A 26,176-nucleotide genomic window follows, 5' to 3' on the forward strand; every position below is an offset into this window, starting at 1 on the left:
AGCTTGTGGAGCGCTTTCATCCTACAGCGGGATATATTTGGATATGCGCTGTTTGCTCCAGGTAAGAATGTGCAGCACGGACCCTCGGTTGAGACCCGACTGAGAAGAGCAACTTGCTCTTGAAGAACTGAACGGAGGGAAGCACTATGCAGCCGGAGGGGGCTGCCGCAGAGCCAGTGCTGCTTTTGGGGTGGGTTTGGCGCTCGAGGGGGTCTCGTAACCAACAGGAGGTTGCTCTGGACTGAAAAATGCGCCATGGCGTTACGTAGCAACAGCAGCCTTTGCTTTTAAGGCCTGGATGAGATGCCGCGGTGTAGTGGAACTCGCTCTGTGCAGGCCTGCCCTTGTCTTTGACCCAGAAATGTATTTATTTACATTTATTTATATTTATATATTGCCCTCCCGTGTGGCTCAGGGCAGTCCACAGGGAACTGATTGCAGCTGGTGCAGAATGCAAGTGTGCGGGTTCTCAAAGGAATATCTGGGAGAGGCCACATCCAGCTGGTTCTGGGGCAGCTGTGCTGGTTGCCGGTCACGTTCCAGATCAAGTTCAAGGCTTTGGTCTTGACCTTCAACGCCATTCGTGGACTGGGGCCAGTGGACCTGAGGTACCATCTAACTCGTTATGCCCCATGTAGATCTCCTTGCTCTGCAAATCTGAATAGGTTGGTAATCTTTGGCCCTTGGGAAATACGTGTGGCCTCGGCCAGGGCCAGAGCCCTTCTGGTCCTGGACCCTACTTGGTGGAATGAGCTCCCAGAACAGATCTGGGTCCTGTTGGAACCATCACAGTTCCGCAGGACCTGTAAGACGGAGCTCTTCCACCAGCCGTTCCATTGAGGCCGGGTTGAAGAACATAAGTTGGGTCCCTCCTGTGAGCAGCCCCCCACCCTGAGACATGAGGGCAGTGTCGTCTGTTGAGTCTGATAGGAGGGCAGAAGGAGGGGGGGGTGTGGGCTTAGGGTTTGTGGGTATTGTGGGTTTGTATTGTAATTCTTGATGTCAACCAAGTAGTCCCGGGCCCTTGGGAAGCTCATGTGGCCTCGATCTGGGCCAGGGCCTTTTCGGTCCTGGCCCCAGCCTGGTGGAATGAGCTCCTGGAAGAGCTGAGGGCCCTGCCGTAGTTGTCAACTTTCCGCAGGGCCTGTAAGATGGAGCTCTTCCGCCAGACATACGGTTGAGGCCCGGGCGGGGTCCTGCAGTTCAATCTGGGACCCCCCATGTCCACCTGTTGGCCTTGGCTGATCAAGGGGGTAAACTGAGTTAGTAGTTTTCCTCCGCTGTCTTTTAAAATTAATTTTAGTAATGCAATTAGGATATTTATGAGGTTTTATTGTGTTTTTATTCTTTTATTGTGTAAACTGCCATGACCCCAATTGGGAACGGCAGTATATAAACTCAAAGAATAATAAATGAATAAACCGCCATGAACCAGCTGGGCCTGGAGTGGCAATCAACAAATATAATAATACATATATAATAAATAAAAATACAAAACGAAGTTTGAGCCCAGGGGCCCCTTAAAGACCAACGAACTTTTATTCAATGAGAACTGCAGGAGTAACAGGGTGTGGACGGCTTGTATAGACACAATCCCATGAGCCACACGTGACTTTATGAAACCTTTTGATCCGTATTCTGTAATGGCTTGATGTGAGGCTCGTCTGAGTTTGCAGGGTTACGCTCCCCATTAATATTTGTAGCCAGCTCTGTTCTGTTCATCCCCAGATTGTTCTGGGCACGGAACCATCTGTTCATAGCTCGGTGAAACAGCGCACATCCCTTTTAACCGTGGGCAGCAGATCTGGTTTTCGCTGGTCTGTTGAGTTGTCTCTCCAAAGCCTGAATCCCTGGGAAATGGGAGAAATAAAACGCATGCTTGATGCTTAACACAGGAACTAAAACGGATTGTCGGGTCCACCTGTGCTGAACATTCCTATCCATGCGCCCTCTTCACATTGACGTCTTTGATGTCATGAAGCCTTGCAGCCTTTTGTGCTGCCATGGAAGAACAGTAGGATGAAAGCGTACTATATATTGTTCTGCTCTCTGTGACTGCAGTCTTGAGCATCAGCAATTCACTGACCAAAAAACACAATAATGCACTAGATGCGGTTCATTTAGCAACTGCAGACTGAAATTGCTGTGCATGTTGCTGTGTGTTCTCTGTTTCTCTCCCCTCCCCTATACAGAAGAAGAAGAAGAGTTGGTTCTTTTATGCCGCTTTTCTTTACCCGAAGGAGTCTCAAAGTGGCTTACAGTCGCCTTCCCTTTCCTCTCCCCACAACAGACACCCTGTGAGGGAGGGGAGGCTGAGAGAGCCCTGAGATTACTGAAGAAGAAGAAGAGTTGGTTCTTATATGCCACTTTTCCCTATCTGAAGGAGTCTCAAAGTGGCTTCCAATCGCCTTCCCTTTCCTCTCCCCACAACAGACACCCTGTGAGGGAGGGGAGGCTGAGAGAGCCCTGAGATTACCGAAGAAGAAGAGTTGGTTCTTCTATGCCGCTTTTCTCTACCCGACGGAGTCTCAAAGTGACTTCCAATCACCTTCCCTTTCCCCACAACAGACACCCTGTGAGGTGGGTGAGGCCAAAACAGCCCTGATATTATTGCTCGGTCAGAACAGTTTTATCAGGGCTGCATGTGGAGGAGCGGGGAATCAAACCCAGCTCGCCAGATTAGTAGTCTGCACTCCTAGCCACTACACCAAACTGGCTGGAACATCTAACGAATCAGACCCTTGGTCCATTGTCTACTCATACTAGCAGCAGCTCTCCATGGTCCAAGGCAGTAAAAGGTCTTTCACATCACATTGTGAGAGTCCAGCCGACTTCTTCCGGTAAGCAGACTTGGCTGAGGAAAATCTCTTTATTGAAAATATATAACAAATCAAGCATCTCGGCATTGTTGCTAAGACTAATGCACCTAGGGTTAGTTGCCCTTTATCAATCCCCCCCACCTGAGTGCCCATTAGGGCGCAAAACAGTCCAGATGCCACACCTCCAACGTGGAGCCTGGAAGCGTAAGTTTAGACCAGGGGTAGTCAAACTGCGGCCCTCCAGATGTCCATGGACTACAAGCCCTGCATTTGCTGGAAGGTCTCGTGGGAATTTCACTACCCCTGGTAGTTTGACTGCCCCTGGTTTAGACGTTGGCGCCAGCAACCCCAAGGCCAGGGAGAGATAACCAGTTCCCAAAACAACAAGCAAATTTATGGCCTGACTCCATGGTGCACTCTAAACCAGGGGTAGTCAACCTGTGGTCCTCCAGTTGTCCATGGCCTACAATTCCCATGAGCCCCTGCCAGCGTTTTCTGGCAGGGGCTCATGGGAATTGGTTTTCCTTTATTTCTTTTTATTCCTCGTCCTCCCAGCCAACCCTGGGCTTTCTGTCATTTCTTTTCACTTCCCTTTGTCAATTCTTGTGCAAAGCAAGGAGGAGGGGTATTGTGTTTGGCTCCACCTCCAGCAACATCAATTGGGAGACTTGGTCCGCCTCCTTCAGCAGCCATTTTGTTGTCAGACAGTCATTATTTCCTTCAGGGGAACTGATACCTGTAGTCCGGGAGGTCAGATAGGACTGTCTGACAATGCCAGCCCCCTCCTTCATGGTCAAAAGGTTGGAAAAGGCTGCTTTAGAAAGAAGGAGCCAAGACCCTTCCAGGATTTGGCAACCCCCAGGAGCAGGCAGGGCGGAGTAGGAGTTGCAGAACTCTGGCCACAGGCAAGCACTCCTGAGTTGGGCTGAAGTGGACAGCCTGAATATCCGTCCGTGAAGAAAACCAGAATTAACTGGGTCTTACGGAGTTGCAGTGCCATTTGGTGTAGCCAGTTTGTTGTGGTGGTTAGGAGTGTGGACTTCTAATCTGGCATGCCGGGTTCAATTCTGCGCTCCCCCACATGCAACCAGCTGGGTGACCTTGGGCTCACCACGGCACTGATAAAACTGTTCTGACCGAGCAGGAATATCAGGGCTCTCTCAGCCTCACCCACCCCACAGGGTGTCTGTTGTGGGGAGAGGAAAGGGAAGGCAACTGTAAGCCGCTTTGAGACTCCTTTGGGTAGAGAAAAGTGGCATATAAGAACCAACTCTTCTTCTTCAGTAATATCAGCGCTCTCTCAGCCTCACCCACCTCACAGGGTGTCTGTTGTGGGGAGAGGAAAGGGAAGGCGACTGTAAGCCGCTTTGAGCCTCCTTCGGGTAGGGAAAAGCGGCATCTAAGAACCAACTCTTCTTTTTCTTCCTGGGAACCTAAATGAGATTTCCTTATTGTCTCCTGTGTTCTGCCTTGCCTTGTCTGAGAAGGGCATTGCCCCAATAGAAATGCTCCAGGAGACTTGAATAGCTGATAAACCTTATTTTGGAGATGCTAACATCTCTCCTGTATTGCCACCCCCCTCCCCGCCCCATCAGCATCCCCTCTCACAAGGAACCCACAGACCCAGCAAAGAAACGCTTCCCTTGTGTATATTAAGCAGAACTACTTCTATCCTAGATTGGGGTCCCAGCAGCACCTTAGGGACCCAGAAGAATTTGGGGATGTCAGCTTTTGAGAGCAGCAAGCTCCCTTTGTCAGATGCCTTTGCCAAAAGCTCCTACTTTGGAAATTCCATTGGTCTTGCTCAATTGCTACTTGTTCTGTTGCAGACCAGCATGGCTGCCCTCTGAAACGACATCTATCCCACATCATTCATTTTCTTGGAGAGTGACAAAGAGCTCTTCCCTGCAGGCTAAATCCCCTGCATTGTTCCCACCCAGCTGCATTTGGTTTCTGGGCAAGAGAGAAGCTCCGGCCAGATCTCCGACTCTATGATGCCGAGCCCCGTCCGTCGTGGCTCACCTCTGTCTGCAGGAAGGAGCACAATGTCCTGGGCTTTTGTTTCCAAAGGTGAATAACACCATTGAAAAGTTTCCCCTGGAGTTCGATCTTTGCCTCTTGGACCAAAGCCGGCGTTGCTGCCACCTTCTGTTCCCTTTCTGGAACTGACCAGGTGGAACCATCTACTTGCCGTTACGTTCGATTGGCAGCGCTTAGCCTAAGGTGATTTGTTTGGAATGGGGGGGGGGGGGGCTGTGCTGGCAGCCAAATTAGGCCCTTCTCAATGGTTGTGCCGACTTGGCAGCTCCTGAAGCCGAGCAAGTCCTTCGTGATTCGCTTTCGGTCAAGCTGCCTTTGGTGGCCGTGAAAAGAAAGCGGGAATCAGCAACATCGCCCAGGAGATTTTCCTGCTGCCAGGGGCCAAGGAACCACACCCAGCTGCAAGCAAGCCCATTTCCTGTTGTTGTTGTTATGTGCGAAGTCGTGTCCGACCCATCGCGACCCCATGGACAATGATCCTCCAGGCCTTCCTGTCCTCTACCATTCCCCGGAGTCCATTTAAGTTTGCACCTACTGCTTCAGTGACTCCATCCAGCCACCTCATTCTCTGTCGTCCCCTTCTTCTTTTGCCCTCGATCGCTCCCAGCATTAGGCTCTTCTCCAGGGAGTCCTTCCTTCTCATGAGGTGGCCAAAGTATTTGAGTTTCATCTTCAGGATCTGGCCTTCTAAAGAGCAGTCAGGGCTGATCTCCTCTAGGACTGACCGGTTTGTTCTCCTTGCAGTCCAAGGGGCTCGCAAGAATCTTCTCCAGCACCAGAGTTCAAAAGCCTCAATTCTTTGACGCTCGGCCTTCCTTATGGTCCAACTCTCGCAGCCATACATTGCAACTGGGAATACCATAGCCTTGACTAAACGCACTTTTGTTGGCAGGGTGATGTCTCTGCTTTTTAGGATGCTGTCTAGATTTGCCATAGCTTTCCTCCCCAGGAGCAAGCGTCTTTTAATTTCTTTGCTGCAGTCCCCATCTGCAGTGATCTTGGAGCCCAGGAAAATAAAATCTGTCACTATCTCAATTTCTTCCCCTTCTATTTGCCAGGAATTGAGAGGGCCGGATGCCATGATCTTTGTTTTCTTGATGTTGAGTTTCAAGCCCATTTCCTAGACCATCTCAATAGGTGTGGCCCTGTCTTTCCCCAAATCTGTTGCTTCCTTCTGTTGAGAAAGCAAAGCTTGTGTCCTTAAAATGATAGTTCTGTACATTCTTGGGACTTTCGGAGCGCTTTCTTGGTGGCAAATTTTTGCTTCCAAGGTCCAGTTTATGCTGCATCTGCAACCTCTTGCATGTCCAGGAGTTAGGCCCATGCCCTCCTATGCACGGAGAGCCCATAGGTTGCTTGCATGTGTTTTAATACCCTTAAGAACACAAGGAGAGCCCTGTTGGATCTCAACAGTGGTCTTCTCCAGTCCTGCATCCTGTTGCACAGTGAGCAATCAGTTCCTCTGGAGGGCTAACAATAGGATAGAGAAGCCAAGCCCTTCATAAGAATATATCAGAAGAGCCCTGCTGGATCAGACTAGTGGTCCATCAAGTCCAGCCTCCTGTTTAACACAGTGGCCAACGAGTTCCTTCGGAGGACCAACAACAGGGCAGAGGCCTTCATAAGGACATTGACTGGAGTTTTGACTGGGAGGTCCCACCCTATCTGAACATCCCAGGATTTTTAATTAAGATCATAAATAATATCCTCTGACAGCAAATTCCATAATTTAGTCACTGTCTACATGTACTCTTTCTGCAAAATCCTGTCCATTGCAATAAGGTGAGGATGGTTCATGTGGTGAAGGATAAGATGGCACCTTTTTGCTGTCAGCCCACTGAGTTTGGCTGCCAAGAGCAGAAGGCAAATAAAGGGTTCCCCCAGCCAGCTTGGCGTAGTGGTTAGGAGCGCTGACTTCTAATCTGGCGAGCTGGGTTTGATTCCCTGCTCCTCCTCCACATGCAGCCAGCTGGGTGACCTTGGACTCACCACAGCACTGAAAGAGCTGTTCTCACCAAGCAGGAGCCACTTTGAGACTCCTTGTGGTAGAGAAAAGCGGCATATAAGAACCAACTCTTCTTCTTCTTCTTCAGTAATCTCAGAGTTCTCTCAGCCTCCCCTCCCTCACAGGGTGTCTGTTGTGGGGAGAAGAAAGGGAAGGTGATTGTAAGCCACTTTGAGACTCCTTTGGGTAGAGAAAAGCAGCATATAAGAACCAACTCTTCTTCTCCTGCTGCTTCTGCTGCTGCTGCTGCTGCTGCATCCTCCAGTGACTACTTATCTTTTGCAGAAGAAGGGTGCTTTTCTCCTTGCTGGAGCAGGCAGGCAGCTGGGCAGAACCCACTTCAGGACACAGCAGATACCCTGTGCTTACCCTTCAAAGTCCTGGTAAGGGGTGTCTGCTTCTTCCTTCTCACTGCCCCTTCTCCCCAGCCTCCACCCACTGTGTTCCCATCCCCTCCAGTGTCCAGCTGTTGCTGTGTCCCCACACGTCAAACCTCTTCCTCGAGTGGGGCACTCTTACGGGCCGCCCTCCGGTTCTCCGCCTGGACCCATGGTGGAGGCAAAGCTATTAATGCCAAGTCAGGTACATCTGATTGGTCTCCAATAAAGGGAGCTGTCGGAGGGAGTGCCTGTGCTGCCGTAATCATCCCCCCTATACGTACGACTTGGCTTGTGGTCCAGGCTGGCAGCATTTTGGAACGGTGGCAGGTCGGTAACTGAACATCTAATTTCCACCGGTTTCCATTTGTGGCTTCAGGCCGCCTCCCACAATGTGAGTTTAATGAAATTGGGACTCCTCTCAGCAGCTGGAAGGGAATCGTTGGCTGGAATGTACCGTGCAAGCGTTCAGATCCATGCGAATGGCATGAGAACTTGGGCATCTGTGCCCTCGGCTCCTGCCCAAAAAGCATCCGTCTCCCCCTGCCACTCTCCTCAGTTTACCCGGGGTGCTGAACGGGAAGAGTTCTGAACGAGACCCTCTGTGTGTTCGAATCGCGAACGCTCAGTTGGGAGCGCATGGCGCGAAACACATCACAGAAGCGCTCAGCCGCAGACCCCACCGGCGCTTCCGCTGCTGCCTCTAATCCCGTTTTCTACTCCTGTTCGAGTTTTGTTTTGTTCACTTCATCCCCCAGATGGAAAGATATCTTGAAAGCGAAACGGCGCGGGCGAAGGATTGCTTTCCCTTTGTACCGCCTTATCACCTCCCCTTCCTTTAATATGCTTATCAATAACTTCATCTCTTCCCTTTTAATCTTGTAATATTCCATTATCCGGAGCGGTCTGTTGTGAGGAGCTGCCCGCGCCGCCCATTCCCTCATTTGCATTGACACGTGCTTGACCTGGGCCCCTCTCCTCATCTTGTTAATGCATCAGCAAGCACTGATATCTCTCTGGAGCATTATCCTTCGGCTGTTAGCTCAAGTAATAACAACCATTCATTTGGCTGATGAAGGTTTATTAAATAAAAACGGGCGTTAATGAAGGCGGCGGAGGAGCGATAGCTAGCCAGCATCCTCGTATTCGTGCGCGGGCTTACGGGTTGTCCCTAAACCGGATCAGGTCTGGCAGCCCAGGTGTCTGAGCACGCCAGGTTGTGATGAGAAGCCAGGCTAATGACGTGATCCAAAGCTGAGTTATACCCTTGTCAGTCCACTCAAGGGCAGTGTCAATGGATGGTGTAGGCCCGACTGGTATAGGTCAGACAAGCCTGATCCCATCAGATCTCAGAAGCTAAATGGGGTAGGTTGGAAGGGCAGCCTCCAGGGAATACCAGGGTCAGGTGTTAGGCAGCGGTTAAGCCATTTGTTATCTTGGCCTCTCTTTCCACCCCTTATTAGAGGTTGGCTGGGGGTTGCGAGACTGAGGAATTACCGCCATGTTTGCTCCACTTTGTTCTTTAATTTTGTCATCCCGTTTTAATGGGGTTTTATTGGTTTTTTTATTGGACACTTGTAATCCACCACGAGCCGGTCTTGGGAATGGCGGGAAATAAATTTAATAATAGTAATAGTAATAATTTAATAATAGTGATGCTGGGGAAAGCAATGTGAAAACCACCTCTGAGTGTCTCTTGCCTGGCAGGTAGGCAATCTTAGGATCTCCTGACTACATTATACACATGCCATACAATCAATCGATCATGAAAAGTGCAGCTTTTCTTAGGATAGCCCTGGAAGAGTCTGAGCCACTTGACGGTCAAGTCTGACATATGAATTGACTTTCATACAGTGATAATAGTTAAGTCCTGTCAAGTCACAACCAACTTATGGAAACCCCATGACTTATGGAAACCCCATTGCTTGCCTCTTTATCGGTGGGGCGGGTTTGGGCATCACTGTTGTCATTTTGAGACATTTTTTTTCCCTTTTTAAAAAATTGCTGACATGTGTAGACTCGGTAAATGAGGAGTTTCCACAGATCAGGATAAGTGTTGGTGTAGTTGTAACACCTCTCTTCTATTTTGCCTGTTCTTTTGCTGCCATTTGGAAGTGTTCCAGTCCAGAGATGACTTCCGTGTCAAGCAGTTTGTTATCTTGGGGCTGTTTCTCAAGGATTATTTCAGGAAGACACTTTTTGTAAAGGGGACTGGATCATATTCCATTGCACCAAACTTCCTCCTGTTGCATTCTTTAAGCCAGGGGTAGTCAAACTGCGGCCCTCCAGATGTCCATGGACTACAATTCCCAGGAGCCCCCTGCCAGCAAACGCTGGCAGGGGGCTCCTGGGAATTGTAGTCCATGGACATCTGGAGGGCCGCAGTTTGACTACCCCTGCTTTAAGCCGTCTCAGGCACGGTTTTTATACTTTGTAACCTGTCTTTTTGTTTCAACGCTTTGCATTGTTTTGTAATCTGCTTTGTTGCTTTGCTACTTTGCTCTGCTCTTAGGCAGAGGCAGGCAATAGCAAACCTCCCCTGCATGCCCTTTGCTCTGGCGGCCCAGGCTAGCCCGATCCCGTCAGATCTCAGAAGCTAAGCAGGGTCAGCCCTGGTTAGCGTTTGGCTGGGAGACCAGAAGGGAAGGCCAGGGTTGCTACGCAGAGGCAGGCAAGGGCAACCCACCTCTGTACGTCTCTTGCTTTTGACACTTGACTTGATGGGCCGTTACCTGTACATAGAGAGCATCCGAACCAGAATGAAGACAATGCAGTGTCATCTGCTCGGGACTCCAGACATTGATGAGAGTGTGTCTAGGAAGGCTCCTCCCTCCTCCCTCCACTCACTTAGAAGAGATCCATCCATCGGGTGACCTTGAGCAGAAGCTGTGAGTGAAGATGAGTGCTTTGCTCAGTGGTGGGGTTGCCATAGAAACAAGTTCATGGCTGAATTCTCGTTTGCCTTTGGCTGGCTTTGTTGTGAGTTTTCTCAGTCTGCTGTCTCAGCCGTCGGAATGAGCTCCCGGAGGAGATCAGGGCCCTGGAGGAGCTAAAACAGTTCCGCGGGGCTTGCAAAAGGGAGCTCTTCCGCCAGGCATTGGGTTGAGGCCGAGCGACCAACATCTACAGGGCCTCTGTTCCCTCCCTCCTAAAAATCCACCCATGTGTTCTGCTATGGACCTGTTTGCCTTGTCAAAATTTGCACACGGGCTACAGTTTAATGTTCATATTATTACAGTTGTATGAAAGTTGTTATGTAAACTAAGTTCTGTGTACCGTTTCTATGTTTTATGGAATCCACCCTGAGCCTCAGGGGAGGGCGGTGTCAATCAATCAATCAACTGATTAGCTGAGTGCAGGCTGCCACTTTGGGACTGGGAGGCAAATTTTCTCCAGGCTAGATTGGCCAGGGATTCTGCCTCTTTTGGGGAGGGGGGCATCATCTGGGCATGGAATTGGGGTCACTGTGAGTGAGCAGGTAGTTGTGAATTCCTTGCATTCTTCAGGGGGCTGGACTAGATTGCCCTGGAGGTTCCTTCCAGTTCTGATTCCTCCCTCCCTCCCTCCCTCCCTCCCTTCACTGCTGAGGAAAATCTGTCAATCAAGCCTATCCCGGAACCTTGTTCAGCTGTCGGCATCCACTTTCATCATCGCTTAAAGGAAATACAACAAAGAGACTTTTCATTTACCGTTTCTTCATTGCACTCCTAAGACGATTCGTTGTTTCTTCTGCTTCGCTATACTGTTACACAACGGGCAGTGATTTCTGTGAAACGATGATATGCAAACATTATAATGCCTTGGTCCAATTCTTCCTGCGGAAGGTGAAGCGTCGTTTTCTTGCCTCTGTCTCTTCCAGGTCAGTTGTTCCATCATCTGTGTCTTCCCAAGGGTGGCCTCAGATGCAGTGGCAGACTACTGCCCTGGCCGCTGATATATACCGGTTGTGTTGGGATGCAGACGCCATCTTGTGCTTGGCTGGATCTCTACACTGCAGTGATTCTCAACCGTACTTGTGCTGCAACCCCAACACACACACGCACAACAATCAAGGCAGCGTGGAGGCAGCCATTGCTGTCTGCCGCCGGTGCAGGCCCACCCAGGGGAGCCCTTCCTCACGTTACCTTGCGCACCCCCTTGTAGATAGAAATAGAGCTCCTGGCCCACATTGCAGCAGAGCCGGTCTCCGTTGCCACTTTGGTCATTGACACTGAAGATGGAGACGCAGATGGTGTTGGAGCTCTGTGAGTTGAAGTCCACCTGGTAGGGCCGGCTGTACTCCAAGTGTAAGGCTTAGCACTGAGCCGCATTGAAGGGAGGACAGCGTGTCTCTGGCACCGGAAGAGCGGGAGGGAAGATCACGCTGGGACGTGGGCGGAGCCTGGTAGCCTCTCTTTCTTGTGCTCATTGACTCCTGCATGGTGCTCGCGTCGGTGGTCAGTCTCTGAGTGGGCAGGAGGAAGGGGGCGATGCGGGGCTAAGGCCCACCTCCCGTCGCTGCTGCCCATTGTGGTGGCAGCCAACACCCTGGGGACCCCAGGGAATGGGCCAGGTGACCCCAAATGGGGTTGCGACCCTAAGGTTGAGAACCGCTGCTATGCTGTGTGAGCATTGACCTTCGTGGTGCGGAAGCTCTCATCATGGTCTGGAAGGTTCATCGCTAGTTAGGATTTGCATTTTAGTTGGCCAGAGAGATGTCCGGTTGGTACCCAGCGCCATCCATAAGAGAAATTTTAATGAAAAGCCACCTTCTGCCACAGGGACTTCTGAGAGATTTTATTAAGCTAATTTGTTCAGGCTTCTGTTAACGAGAGATCTTCCTCGTTTTCCTCCCAAAGCAGAGCTGCCAAAAATATTTTTTCCTGGACGAGTGAGACAATTTGGATTGTTTCTGAAGCTCTTGATTAATGGTGTTATAATTTTGTCTCCAGCGAACTAATCAAATACCGATGAAAGGGCAGAAAATGCTCAAGCTGTGATGGATAACGGCGCTCCACGCCCTGCCAGAGAAATGTGATTGTCCTAGGAAGGGGCTCTTTGGAAGCTCTTTGGAAGAGGATCCGCCTGGCATGCAGGAAGCCCTAGGTTGAGTCCCTGGCACCTCCAGCTAGAAAGGGATCTGCTGAGAAGTGATATGAAAAGGGACCCTGGGGAGCTGATGCCAGTCTGAGTGGGTGGTATTGACCCTGATTGAGCAAAAGGGCCTGCAAAAGGGAGCTCTTCCGCCAGGCATTTGGTTGAGGCCGACCGGAATCTGCAGCACCACTGGACCCTCAACCACACCATGGACTTCTCAATGGTTATCTTGGTAATCTGTTATCTGCTATTGTTCTGGTTGTAACCACTGTTGTATTGTATTATATTTTATCTGATGTAGAAACAAGTTCAATGTATTGTTGACATTCCATGTGAACCGCCCTGAGCCTCAGGGGGTGGTGGTGATATAAAGGTAAAGGTAAAGGTATCCCCTGTGCAAGCACTGAGTCATGTCTGACCCTTGGGGTGACGCCCTCTAGCGTTTTCATGGCAGACTCAATACGGGGTGGTTTGCCAGTGCCTTCCCCAGTCATTACCGTTTACCCCCCAGCAGCAAGCTGGGTACTCATTTTACCGACCTCGGAAGGATGGGTGAGTCAACCTTGAGCCGGCTGCTGGGATTGAACTCCCAGCCTCATGGGCAAAGCTTTCAGACGGCTGCCTTACCACTCTGCGCCACAAGAGGTGGTGATATACAAATGTAATAAATAAATAAATGCTTTGATTTTGTTAGCTTCCGGTGTTCGTGTCCCTTCTACCTGTCAAAGGGCACAGGTTCCTGCCCGCTCTCCCCCAGGTCTGGGGGGAAAACAGTAGTAGCTTGATGGTGGAGAGTATTTTCAGTCCTGCATGAGCAAAAACACTAGAAGAATAATTTCAAATCACTCTCATTCTGGGTCAGCTGGACCATATTACGTCTTGTGTTTCTGTTTGCACAAGATTCGAGGCAATGTGGATTTCAGCCACTCTCCCCCCTTACTGGAAATGATCCACTTCAATCTTATCACATCCCCAAACTGGTCTGTAATGGCTGTGTCAAAGAGCCTCTTGCCTTCTGATTTCTGTGAAGCACAACACTGAAGAAGAAGTAGTAGTAGAAGAAGAAGTAGTAGAAGTAGTAGTAGAAGTAGTAAAAGAAGAAGAAGAAGTTGGTTATATACCCGGCTTTTCATTACCCAAAGAAATCCCAGAACGGCTTGTAATCACCTTCCGATCCTATTTCCACACCGGACACCCTGCGAGGTAGTTGGGGCAGAGAGAGAACTGAGAGAATTGCTCTGTGAGAACAGCACCCTCAAGGCTGTGACTAGCCCAAGGTCACCCAGCTGGCTGCATGTGGAGCAGTGGGGAATCAAACCTGGCTCACCAGATTAGAAGCCACCGCTCTTAACCCCGACACCAAGCTGAAAGATCACCCCGTGATCCTGGAGATCTGTTATGGTACCATTTGGGTGGAGAGTTCTGGTCACTGCACCTCAAAAATGACATTGTGACATTGGAAAAGAAGCAGAAAGGAGTAACTGCAATGATTTAAGGGACTCTTTATCTTGGAGAAATCACGACTGAGGGGTGATGTGACAGAGGATTACAAAATTCTGCATGGGACAGAGAAGGTAAAGAATTCATTTTCTCCCTTTCTCACCATACAAGAACTCGTGAGCATTTGACAAAATTAATGAGCAGTAGACTTGGAACAGATCAAAAGAAGTCCTTCTTCACCCAAAGAGGAATTAACAGGGGGATTCCCTGCTGCAGGAAGTGGCGGCAGCTACAAACACAGACAGCTTCAAGAGAGGACTGGATAAACATCTGGAGAAGAGGCCCCTCAGTGGCTTTGAGCCACAAGGTGTAGATAGAATGCTCAGTTCTGGGACAGAGATGGTCTGTACTGGGAGGGCTTCTGGAGTGTTGGCCCCACAGGTGGAAGTCCTGAAAGCACCTGGGTTTTGGCTGCTGGGTGATAAAGTGTGTTGGACTGGATGGGACACTGGCCTGACCCAACAGGGCTTCTCTTATGTTCTTATGCCTTGGGCAGTGATGCTCTGCGCTCTTGGTACCTGGGGGACAACTGTAGGAGGGTTTCTGGAGTTCTCGCCCCACCTGTGGACCTCCCGATGGCATCTGGGCATTGGACCGGAAGGGCCATTGACACGATGCAACCTGGCTGTTCTTATGTCCAATGAACTCTCTGGATGGCTTCATGTCCTGCACTTCAATGTATGCACTATGTATCATTCTATTCTATGCTTCTCTCTAAAAGGTTGTTGGGGAGATAAGACCCCCTGGTTAGGGATCTCTGCTCTGCTGGGTCATCCACAGTGTGGCGTTCACAGCAGTACTTCTCTACTTACCCTGCTCCAGAATTCCCATTTTTATGTAGTCATGTATCCTTAGCGCTCTCTCTTAGCACGTGTGGTACATGCAAACAGCTCTCCCTCTGTACAATGGAGATAAACGGGGAGCACAAGTGAGACAAAAGTTTTATAGGGCATGAATATAAAGTACATCTTTAAGCAGGCGGCATTACTGGAATAGGTAGGGGACCGCACGAAGGAAACACAAGGTTGTTGCAAATAGTGCATGGAATTGCTACGCTGTTTTCGATCATTTTGTGGCATTTTGATCAGCTGATAACTACCGCATGGCTCCTGTGGTTGCTGCTGTTTTATTCAATACTGCATTTATCTGTAAGGAGAACTATGGGAATAAAGGCTATATAGATTACAGATATGATTTGAAATACTCACTCAATCACTCTGTTCCTAAATTTCTTACTTTATTCTGAAATCACTACTGAATTGAGCGATTTTTATGTTTGTTTTGCTAGGATATTTGATCTCTGGCTTGGGTATCCCCAGATAACTCAGGGTTGGCCCTGACCTCTATGAAATCTCAGGGTCACTACACAGAGGCAGTAGCAAACTACCACTAAAATCCTACCTTGAAAATCCTACCAGGTTGCCAGACATCAGCTGCAACTTGACAGTAACAGGAAGGGAGGGAGGAAGGAAGGAAGGAAGGAAGGAAGAGAGAAGGGAGACGGAAGGAAGGAAGGAAGAGAGAAGGAAGGAAGGAAGGAAGGAAGGAAGGAAGGAAGGAAGGAAGGAAGGAAGGAAGGAAGGAAGGAAGGAAGGAAGGAAAGAAGGAAGGAAGAGAGAAGGGAGACGGAAGGAAGGAAGGAAGGAAGGAAGGAAGGAAGGAAGGAAGGAAGGAAGGAAGGAAGGAAGGAAGGAAGGAAGGAAGGAAGGAAGGAAGGAAGGAAGAGAGAAGGGAGACGGAAGGAAGGAAGGAAGGAAGGAAGGAAGGAAGGAAAAAGGGAGAGTTCGAAGGAAGGAAGGAAGGAAGGAAGGAAGGAAGGAAGGAAGGAAGGAAGGAAGGAAGGAAGGAAGGAAGGAAGGAAATACTTGAACGGCAAGGGAAGAAGCTGGTCATAGCTATTGAGTCTTCTGCCATAATCCCTGGATCTTTATTAAAAAAAGAAATGAAAGAAATGAATTTCAGGATTCTGAACCCACTGTGAGCTCTTGTGAAGTAGCGTTTATTTGTTCGTTCATTCGTTCGTTATATATCTCAACTAAGCCTTTGTTTCTTTAAGGAGGGTCAGCCTTGAACCATAACAGCGCTTTAATGAGTTGCACCTGTGTATGTTGTTGATTGTATACGTTGGAGTTGCTAACTTAGTAGGTTGGGAAGAACATTATGACTGGTAAGAATGAGCTTCATTAGATTTCCATTGAAAATGGACATTCCCAGGATGCCCTTCTGGTAGATGTGTTGACAAATAAAGGAATAAGAAAACAAAGAACATATAAGGAGAGATTATTATTTGATAGTATTAAGTTTATTGTTGAGCCTCTTGTGGCGCAGAGTGATAAGCGGCAGAAATGCTGTCTGAAGCTCTGACCATGAGGCTGGGAGTTCGATCCCAGCAGCCGGCTCAAGGTTGACTCAGTCTTCCATCCTTCTGAGGTCAGTAAAATGAGCACCCAGCTTGCTGGGGGGGTAAACGGTAATGACTGGGGAAGGCACTGGCAAACCACCCCGTATTGCGTCTGCCATGAAAACGCTGGAGGGCGTCACCCCAAGGGTCAGACATGACTCAGTGCTTGCACAGGGGATACCTTTACCTTTACCTTAACTTGATTGTATTGCCTTTGGATAGGGTTTCTTTTTCTGAGATTGTATTCACTTTGAAGCCATCCTCTTTATCTTGTTGTTCCTTTAAAGACAGCCTGAAACAGCTGAGAAGCAGGGAGGAGCCTTCCCACTGATGAAGGGTTTTTTTTTTTTTGGGTGGCTTTTGCAAGGAACAGAAAGTAGGGATATAAATGGGCTCTTGAGTCCCTTCTCCCTGCCATGTCAAAACATGACCATCAGAGTTACGTATAAACTCACTCCTTGACATTTTGTGGTCCTCTCGTTGTTACTTTCCGATGCTTGATAAATACACAAAATAATTTTTTTTAAAGCGTCCACAGTTTCAGAATGTATCAGTCAGGAAGCGTAGCACTGGGAAGCCCTTTTACGGCTTTTGTGAGCGGACGAGTGTAAATATTGAAGGTGTTTAAAGCTTGCTCTGAACCGGCACACTTAAACCACGAGGCTCTTCATCCCCCAAAGAGAGCCCAAGCACCTCTTTGGCCAGTAAATGTTTCTTTTCCTCCCTAGGATTGCTTTGCTTTAGAGCTAAGCGTCTTGGTAATGGACAGTAATGGAGAATGAAATGCAGGGAAGGAAAAGGCAGCCTAAAGCAGGGCTCGTTGGAGCATAACCATGGCTTTTAAGAGGCTCAACGAGTCTGCAGTGTGGCACCGTTTACCTCCAGAATTCAATCACTCCGAGAGCCAGTGTCGCCAAGGCCGTAACTCCCCAGCACGCGTCTCTGCAAATATGAAGTGTCACCCAGGCAATATTTTGAGAAAAAGATGGCTGCATTTTGCACCAAAGGAGAAAATGAAAGCTCCATCGCTCCTCTCCTCTCCCCTCCCCTTTAATACTCCCGTAAATGATGGACTCTCCTGTTTGCTTTATCTCAAGGCTTGCTTGAGAGTTTTATGTTGATGTAATAGTTTTTTGCCTTTGTGTATAGCCATTCTTTTTAAAACAAGAAAACTGAGCGTGGCCCCAGAATCCGTGTAACATGAGTGAAAAATGGAATACGGGTGCAGAATTTCAATGCCATGTGTTTAGAAGGAAGGCGTGCTTTTCTTTCCCCCTGGATTCTGAGGTGTTCTGAACTCAACAGTACCAGGGACTTTTTAAAGAACAATCTTGGCCCATTCTCCCAGTTCCTTGAGGTCAGGCCTGTTGAAAGAAATAGGATGATAGTTACCATACCCCTTGTCTTACTCTCCCAAGCCTGTGGGCATTTGCCATTCTGCACACTGCCTCCTTAAGTCAGGGGTATTGCCTTGTTTTCTTTTGGACTCTGCCCTTTGTGGTCTGAGTATCAGAGATTTAGTTGGTATGCTCAGGCCTGTGAATGTGGTGTACCGCGGCTTCCTTCTTCAATGCAGAAAGAGGAATCATAGAATCATAGAGTTGGAAGGGACCTCATGGGTCATCTATTCCAACCCCCTGCACTATGCAGGACACTCACAACCCTCTCGCTCCTCCACTGTCACCTGCCACCCCCTTGAACCTTCAGAGAATCAGCTTCTCCATCAGATGGCGTTCCAGCCTCTGTGTAAAAATCTCCAAGGATGGAGAACCCACCACCTCCCGAAGAAGAGTGTTCCACTGAGAAACCACTCTCACTGTCAGGAACATCTTCTGGAGGAACTTTCATTCATTCATTCATTCATTCATTCATTCATTCATTCATTCATTCATTCATTCATTCATTCATTCATTCATTCATATTTGCATTTATGTACTGCCACTCTCTGGCCCAGCCAGATCATCATCATCATCATCATTTATTAGACTTGTTGCCTCTCCCCGGAGGCTTGAGGCGAGCTTCATGGCGGTTTACAAAAAAATATTTAAAATCTTTAAAAGCCTGTATTATAAAATACCTTTTGGAACTGTCCATAGAATTTTCGAACAAACCGGTCAGTCCTAGAGGAGATCAGCCCTGCCTGCTCCTTAGAAGGCCAGATCCTGAAGATGAAACTCAAATACTTTGGCCACCTCATGAGAAGGAACGCCTCCCTGGAGAAGAGCCTAATGCTGGGAGCGATCGAGGGCAAAAGAAGAAGGGGACGACAGAGAATGAGGTGGCTGGATGGAGTCACTGAAGCAGTAGGTGCAAACTTAAATGGACTCCGGGGAAGGGTAGAGGACAGGAAGGCCTGGAGGATCATTGTCCATGGGGTCATGATGGGTCAGACACAACTTCACACCTAACAACAACAACAAGTATAAGTATAGGTGCTGGGCTACGAAGGACCTGGCACCAGGCCACGACTCCCTCCCCCCCCCCCCCCGCAGTAAGAAACTTCCCAGGCCGCAAAAGCAGCCGATTAGCTTGCGGCCCGACAAGCTTCTTTTTGTGGGAGGGGGGGAGAGGGAAGCAGGGCCGCACATGCACGTTTGTGCCATGCGTGGCTGCAAACGTGCATGCGTAAAAGTGCCGTGCGTGTGCGCATGCGCGGAAGCCCCACACATGCGCGTTGTGGCCGCGCAAATGCGCATGCACAGCCGCGCATGCGTGGCATCGCGGCCGGGCGATCGCCCTCCCCGCCGCTGCCGGTCCGCAGCCTTAAAAAGGTTGCGGACCACTGGCTTAAATGAGAGCCAGCATTGTGTGGTGGTTAAAGTGTCAGACTAGACTCTGGGAAGCTCAGGTTCGAATCTCCCTTCTGCTGCAAAGGCTTGCTGGGTAACCTTGGGACGGCAGCACACCATCAGCCTAACCCAACTCACAGATTGTAGCGAGGATAAAGCAGAAGAAAGGCGAACGATAGAGGCCGATTAAAGGAAAATCGGCGTACGGCGGACTGGGAGTCATCGACCCTTCCTTTCCCCCCTCTAGGGGACAAATAAACTGAACTGGGAATTTAAGGATCCTAGCATCTCTTGGGAGAGCTTTGAGAACTTGTTGGCTGCCGCTTCTTGTGGTTTTAACAGGTATTTTATTGGGTTTTTTAAACAGACTTTGTAACCCGCCACAAGCCGTATGGGAGAGGCAGGTAAGAAATCTAAATACTAATACTAATACTAATAATAATAATAATAATAATAATAGGCTCAGATTCCCGACTGTGGCACATGTCTCTACCACACTGCTGCGAACTTAAAACCCTGTGTCAAAGTGAAGTTCGTAGCTCGTGCTAATGATGCCTCGGATAGTTAAGTGAAATATCGTTTAATTTGCTCCAGGCTCTTCATGCTCTTTGCTTGCCACTTCTGCTTCGCAGGGCACGCATGCCAAGCTCGTACAAAATGAGAATTTCCTTTTCTTCGTTGCCAGTCACTTCTCTTTTAATTGCTTTCCGAGGAAACCTTCCCAGCACTGCAGGAGAAGGGCGGGAGGGGAAAGGAGGGGGACACACACACACAGATAAAATTAAACAGAATTGCTGAAGCATTTATCTGCCTTTTGGTTTTATTAAATCACGCATCATGGAAGGACACCTTTAATACTGCGTCAGATGTAAAACAGTTCTGTTGCTTTGTGTGCTGTTTGTATCAAGACAAGCCCTTACTTGGTTGAGGTTCTATATTTACTGTTTGGGGGTGTATAGAAATCTGGGTGAATCAGTGCTAGTGAACTAACCTCCCTGTGTTTCTTTCTAATACTGGTTGGCAGCTGGATTGGCCGGTGGATTCAGGTAATTACTAATTGATGCCATGCCTGCAGAGATCTGGTCCAAGGTAGTGCCGTGTGGTAGCAAATACCTGTCTCAAAATCCATGTTCACCCGAAGGCCTTCGGTGGAGAGCCAGGGTGGTGTAGTGAGTAAGGTGTCCCCTGTGACATCGTCCCAATTTTCCATCGACCGTCTTTGGCCCACCCACCAGGCTCGTGTGGGATATAAATCTAAATTACTTATCGCCATAAATTGTCTGAGTTTTAAAATGTTATTTTAATGGGGTTTTAATGGGGGATATTATTGTTCATTGTATGGATTGTATGTTGAAATTTAAACCTCCACCAGCCAGCTTTGGGAGAGGTGGTTATATAAATCCAATTATAAATATAAGATATAAATAAAGAGCAGCAGACTCTAATCTGGAGCACCAGGTTCAATTCCCACTCGTCTTCTTCAGGGATCCCACTTGGACCGTTCCAGTTCCCTCCAAAGTCTTTCAGCTGCACCTTTTATTTATTTTTATTTTATTTTATTGTATCTCTATACTATAGGCTCAGGGTGGTTAACACAAAACAACAACAGCAAGCCTTTAATAGCATATAAAAGTACCATATAAGAAGGGAAAGTGCAAAAGGATCCACTGCTAGAGAAAACAAAGGCAAAGATCATGCTTTAGACATAATACATTCACGATTTCTCACGGCAAGACATAAAAACTTTGCAACTGGTTCAGTTATATCAGGGTTCTGGGATGTCAAAAGAAACTGAGTCTTTCGTTCATCCGAACGCAGTTCTCTTTTACACAGCAGTGAGTTAAGAAGTTTGTCTCGGATCGAAGAATAAAATGGACAATGGAAGAAAACGTGTGTAATTGGTTCTATACAGCATTGTCCACAGGGGCACAACCTAGCTGAATAACACAAAACGTAGAGGATATACGTTTATATAATCAGAATAGCAGCAACCATAATGGTGGGTTCCAAAGTTCAACAACTGTGGGGGACCAGAGGATGTTGTTGAGTCAGTCAGCCTCAAGCAAATGCTTAACGGAGGAGCTCTCTTCTTCAGGCCCTGTGGAATTGAGGGAGTTCAGGAAGGGCCCTGATCTCTTCTGGGAGCTCGTTCCACCAGGTGGGGGCCAGGACAAAGAAAGCCCTGGCCCTGGTTGAAATCTGACGCATTTCTTGGGGCCAGGGATCACCAGCCAGTTGGAGGTGATGGACAGTAAGGCTTTTTGAGGGGTGCTTGTTGTGGGGAAAGGAAGGAAAGGTGATTGTAAGCTGTTTTCCGGCTCAAAAACTTTTAGAGGCAAGATATCCACCTGACAATAATGTTGATTCTGTGAATTTCCTCCAAGCCAGACTGGCCAGGGATTCTGTTTTTTTTGGGGGGAGGGCATCATTTGGGCATGGAATTGGGGTCTCTGTGGGCAGGTTGTTGTGAGTTTCCTGCATTCTGCAGGCGGAAATACTAAATGATCCTGCAGGTCCCTCCCAACTCTATGATTCTATGACTCTTTTTCCTCCTCCTTCCTCCTTCTCTTACCCTTATTTGCAATTTTCTCTTATCCTTATTTGCAATGGAAATGAAGCCCAAGTATGTGTCAGCCAACTAAATGTATGTTCTTCATCTGTTACAATCCCTTCCATCGTCCTTCCTTCTTCTATCGCCTTCTTTTTGCTTTGTTATGCTGCAAAATGCCATTTATTTTCATGGTGCTATAGGATTGCTAATAATATTTATATGGAACCAAGGCAAACCATTTTCCGCCCTGGCCCCTCTACCTGGCAGAATGAGCTCCCAGAGAACTTCTAGGCCCTCCCGGGATTTGGCACAAGGCCTGTAAGACGGAGCTCTTCTGCCAGGCTGTTGGTTGGGGCCAAAGTTAACACCTATCTATCTAACTTCTGAAGAGCCTCTTGTGGCGCAGAGTGGTAAGGCAGCCATCTGAAAGCTCTGCCCATGAGGCTGGGAGTTCAATCCCAGCAGCCGGCTCAAGGTTGACTCAGCCTTCCATCCTTCCGAGGTTGGTAAAATGAGTACCCAGCTTGCTGGGGGGTAAACGGTAATGACTGGGGAAGGCACTGGCAAACCACCCCGTATTGAGTCTGCCATGAAAACGCTGGAGGGTCAGACATGACTCGGTGCTTGCACAGGGGATACCTTTACCTTGACCTTTATCTAACTTCTTCTGTTTATGGCCCCACCCACCCATAGACGCCCTGTGGAAATATTGCTGCCACTATTTATTCAAATTAATTTTAAGAATCAATTTTATTTGTTTTAACTTTATATTTTATAGCAGTGGTCCCCAACCCGCGGGCCGCGGCCCGGTGGCGGGCCGCGGCTCCCTCTCCCCGCCCCCCCCGTAGTAAAAAATCTCCCAGGCTGCAAGCTTGCAGCCCGGGAAGCTTCTTACTGCGGGAGGGGGGGAGAGGGAATCAGGGCTGCTGTCCGCGCATGTGCGCATGCGCGGCCGGGCCGCGCATATTTACAATGCGCGGGCGGGCAGTTGCCCTACCGGTCCCCAGCCTCAAAAAAGTTGGGGACCACTGTTTTATAGAATGTTATACAACGCCCTGATTTGGCTTGCCAAAAAACCGTCTAAAAATCCAATCAATCAATCAATCAATCAATCAATACAGATGTTAAGCATAGTGAGGCAGTTGTTTGGAAACTTGAGTTGTTACATGCCATCATTTCCCCCCCAGGTGTCAGCAGTAGATTCCCTGGAGGGACCACTTCTTCAGGTGGAGGGACTGAGTGATCTGAGACTGGAGCTCCATAGTAAGAAGATGAACATGCACTTGGTCCTCATAGATGAACTGCACCGCCATCTTTACATCAAATCGACCAGCAGGGTTGGACAGCGGAGCAAGGAGAAAGGGAGAATAAGGTCTGTTTAAGATGATTTGAGTGTCGGTAAAAGAAAGAAAGCCTTCCTAGGGTGTGTGGACAACAACTGTCTTAGAATGGACTGTGCAGACCAATCCAACCCTGAGTGGGTGTTGGGGCTTTATGTTCCTTGGTAGTAGACCTGTTGTTTATGCTTGAAGAGCCCACATGAAGAGCTTGAACTCCACTATAACAACAGAACGGATTATCTCATAGATTGTGTACTTTCTTTGCTCCGAAGGGCTGTTGTTTTCTCATTTGTACCTCCCCTCCTTTGGCAGTAGCTGCAAGAGTTTCTTAAATCTTGCTGAGTCTTTAGGTTGTCTTTGATTTCTCTACAGTGCGCTCGTGAAGGACAGCTCTCCTGTGCCCCTCCTCGACGTGACTAACTTGTCTACTCCTCGCAAGTTCCTCGACTCCTCCCAGTTCAGCACTCCAGGAAACTCCAGTGGTGAGCATCAGAGGAATCGAGAGTGTCCACATGCTCCTTTTGTGAGGTCCACGAATGGCTTCTTCAAGCCTAGAAGGTCTTGATTCAGAGAGAAGAGGGAGGTCACCAGCTCCAGGGTTCCCTGAAGCTTGAAAACTATTTCAGGGGTTCCTCCATGGTCAGAAGGTTGAAAAAGGCTGCCCTGGAGGGTGAGCAATAGGGAGCAGAGGCCCAAGCCTTCCCCTCAAGTTGTCTTCTGGCACTTAGATCCAGCAGTTTACTCCCTTTGAATGTGTGGGTTCCCTTTAATCACTAGTAGCCTCTGTCTAACTCCCCTTGAGAAATATTCTGTGCCTTCCTCCATTGCTACTTTTTGGCTCTTTGAAAAGTTTGATGCTCCTGAGGTGCAGTGCAATATGAGTTTTCCATGGTGGTCTCCTAAAGCCCCCTCCTTCTTTTTTTGCCTTCCCCTCCTGAAATCTTGCCATAAAGTCAACCCTGGAACTTCCTCTGACCCACATGGCCAGAATCGGAGGACTCAGTAGGGTTTAAGCGAAACCGTGTTAAATTCTTGTTTGTCAATCTTTTTAGACTTACTTTAGTGCTGCTGGCCACCACAAGGCTGTTGTCTGGGAGTGGTGGCCAAGAAATGTAATTACTCCAAGTAAGCTCAATTAATGGACGGTGCTGGTGACCATCTTTATGGGCCCTGCACCCTTCAGCGTAGTCCCATCTATTTGCCATATGCAACAGAGGGTGAGATCCACAATTTGTTGCTGCTGTCAAGCTACATCTGATTTGCGGTGAGAATCTTAGAATCCTAGAGTTGGAAGGGACCTCCTGGGTCATCTAGTCCAACCCCCTGCACTATGCAGGACACTCACAACCCTCTCGCTCCTCCACTGTCACCTGCCACCCCCTTGAGCCTTCACAGAATCATCCTCTCCGCCAGATGGCTCTCCAGCCTCTGTTTAAAAATCTCCAAAGACGGACAACCCACCACCTCCCGAGGAAGCCTGTTCCACTGAGAAACCGCTGCGCAGTGACCCTGGTGGTCTCCCATCCAAATCCTCACCAGGGCTGGCCCTGCTTAGCTTCTGAGATCTAATGAGGTCAGGCTAGCCCAGGTATCCATGAAAGACACAGAATCACAGAATCACAGAGTTGGAAGGGGCCATACAGGCCATCTAGTCCAACCCCCTGCTCAACGCAGGATCAGCCCTAAGCATCCTAAAGCACTGGGAATAAACAGTACTTGGCTCATGTTGCCGATGCACAGTTGCTTCAGATTCTCTTCTGCTAGGCTGCAAAATTTCCCCAAACTCGTGTACAGGAAATGCAGGCAACTTGTCCTATTATCACCCCACTTATCGAGGGGCAGGGCCAGGAGGCTCTCGATAAGCTTTCAAGCCCTCCTGCCCCTCACTGCTTTCTTACTGGTGTGTCGGGGCGCGGGGGGGGGGGGTGAGTCCTGCAACGGAAATTATGCCGGCGAGGAAGTCTCGAGAACTCTCAAACGAGACCGAAGGGGCCCTGTGAACCCCTGTCCTTTGAAGGAGAAGAAACGAAAAAAGCCGGTGGAAGCGGGGCATCATCGGGGGAAGGCATAAATTAGGTAGAGCACTGCATAAAATTTTTACTAGCGGCCCGTAAAAAGCGGACAGCTCGTGAAATACACCCTGATAAATAGTAGCAGAATTTGATCACCCACACAATTGGAAAAAAGGAACAAGACCCCAGAGGGCGTTCCCGAGGTTTTGCCTTCTCGGCTGGGAGCTTCTAGCTTGAAGGGTTGTGACTCAGCTGCATATGACACCTTCGCTGTCTCTCCTCTTTCTTTTCAAGCATTGCATTGCGCAGGTTGTTTGGCCCTTGGGTTGTTGAAATTTCAAAATTGGAAAACCGTCCTTGGCTTGTAGACCGCAAATGCATATCCGGGAATAGGAGGTTGCAGGTCTTTGGGGTGACACTTTGTGAACCACTTTGAGACTCCTTTGGGCAGAGAAAAGCAGCATCTAAGAACCAACTCTTCTTCTTCTTCTTCGGTAATATCAGGGCTCTCTCAGCCTCACCTCCCTCACAGGGGTTCTGTTGTGGGGAGAGGAAAGGGAAGGCGATTGGAAGCCCCTTTGAGACTCCTTTGGGTAGAGAAAAGCGGCATATAAGAACCAACTATTTGTGACGACAGGAAGGGAAGGCGATTGTGAGTCGCTGTGAGGCTCCATGGGGTAGTGAAAAGCAGGGGATAAATACCAACTCTTCTTATATAACCACTGCTTGCCTTAAGGACTCTAATATGGTCTCCAGCCTTTGATTTCTGCTTGTTCAATCGGTTTCGTATCTCGGCTTTCTCCAGGGAAGGACGTCAGCCTGTTAGAAATCAAGGACGACCTGGAGCTGGATCCCGAGGAGAATAGCTCTGTCTTCATGGGGATTCTCATCAAAGGACTGGCTAAGCTGCGGAAGGTTCCCGAGACGGTGAAGGCCATCCAGGATCGCCTGGAGCAGGAGCTGAAGCAAATCGTCAAGCGGTCAACCACGCAGGTGGCAGACAGCGGCTACCAGCGGGGGGAGAACCTTGCCCAGGAGAACCAGCCCAGGTAGGCCGACCGCTCTGGAGGCTTGGTATCCTGGGTGGAATGATAACTGGGGAAAGGGCTTGATGTAGTCCCTTCCTGATGCCCTTTTACAACCCCACTACCTTTCCGACTGCGTTCAAGCCAAGACTTGTGCGGATGGAACAGGTAGCAACCCTGGCAGGTTGGTGGTATCTATTTGTGTAAACTCAGTCTGTTTTAGGAAGGCACCTGCCTGACA

General features: G+C 48.9%; 1 protein-coding gene across 2 annotated transcripts in view; it reads left to right on the plus strand.

Annotated features, from left to right (window-relative positions):
* The window catches only part of EXOC4 (exocyst complex component 4), a 395,846-nt gene that overhangs the window by 38,131 nt on the left and 331,539 nt on the right, over window positions 1-26,176 (plus strand). For both annotated transcript variants that reach the window (XM_077340354.1, XM_077340355.1), the window contains exons 4-6: window positions 22,746-22,930; window positions 23,271-23,380; window positions 25,716-25,959. In XM_077340354.1, coding sequence (XP_077196469.1) covers window positions 22,746-22,930; window positions 23,271-23,380; window positions 25,716-25,959 — 539 coding nt within the window. The remainder of the gene's footprint in view (window positions 1-22,745; window positions 22,931-23,270; window positions 23,381-25,715; window positions 25,960-26,176) is intronic.

Source organism: Paroedura picta, chromosome 5, assembly GCF_049243985.1.
Source record: "Paroedura picta isolate Pp20150507F chromosome 5, Ppicta_v3.0, whole genome shotgun sequence".
Lineage (NCBI taxonomy): Eukaryota > Metazoa > Chordata > Lepidosauria > Squamata > Gekkonidae > Paroedura > Paroedura picta.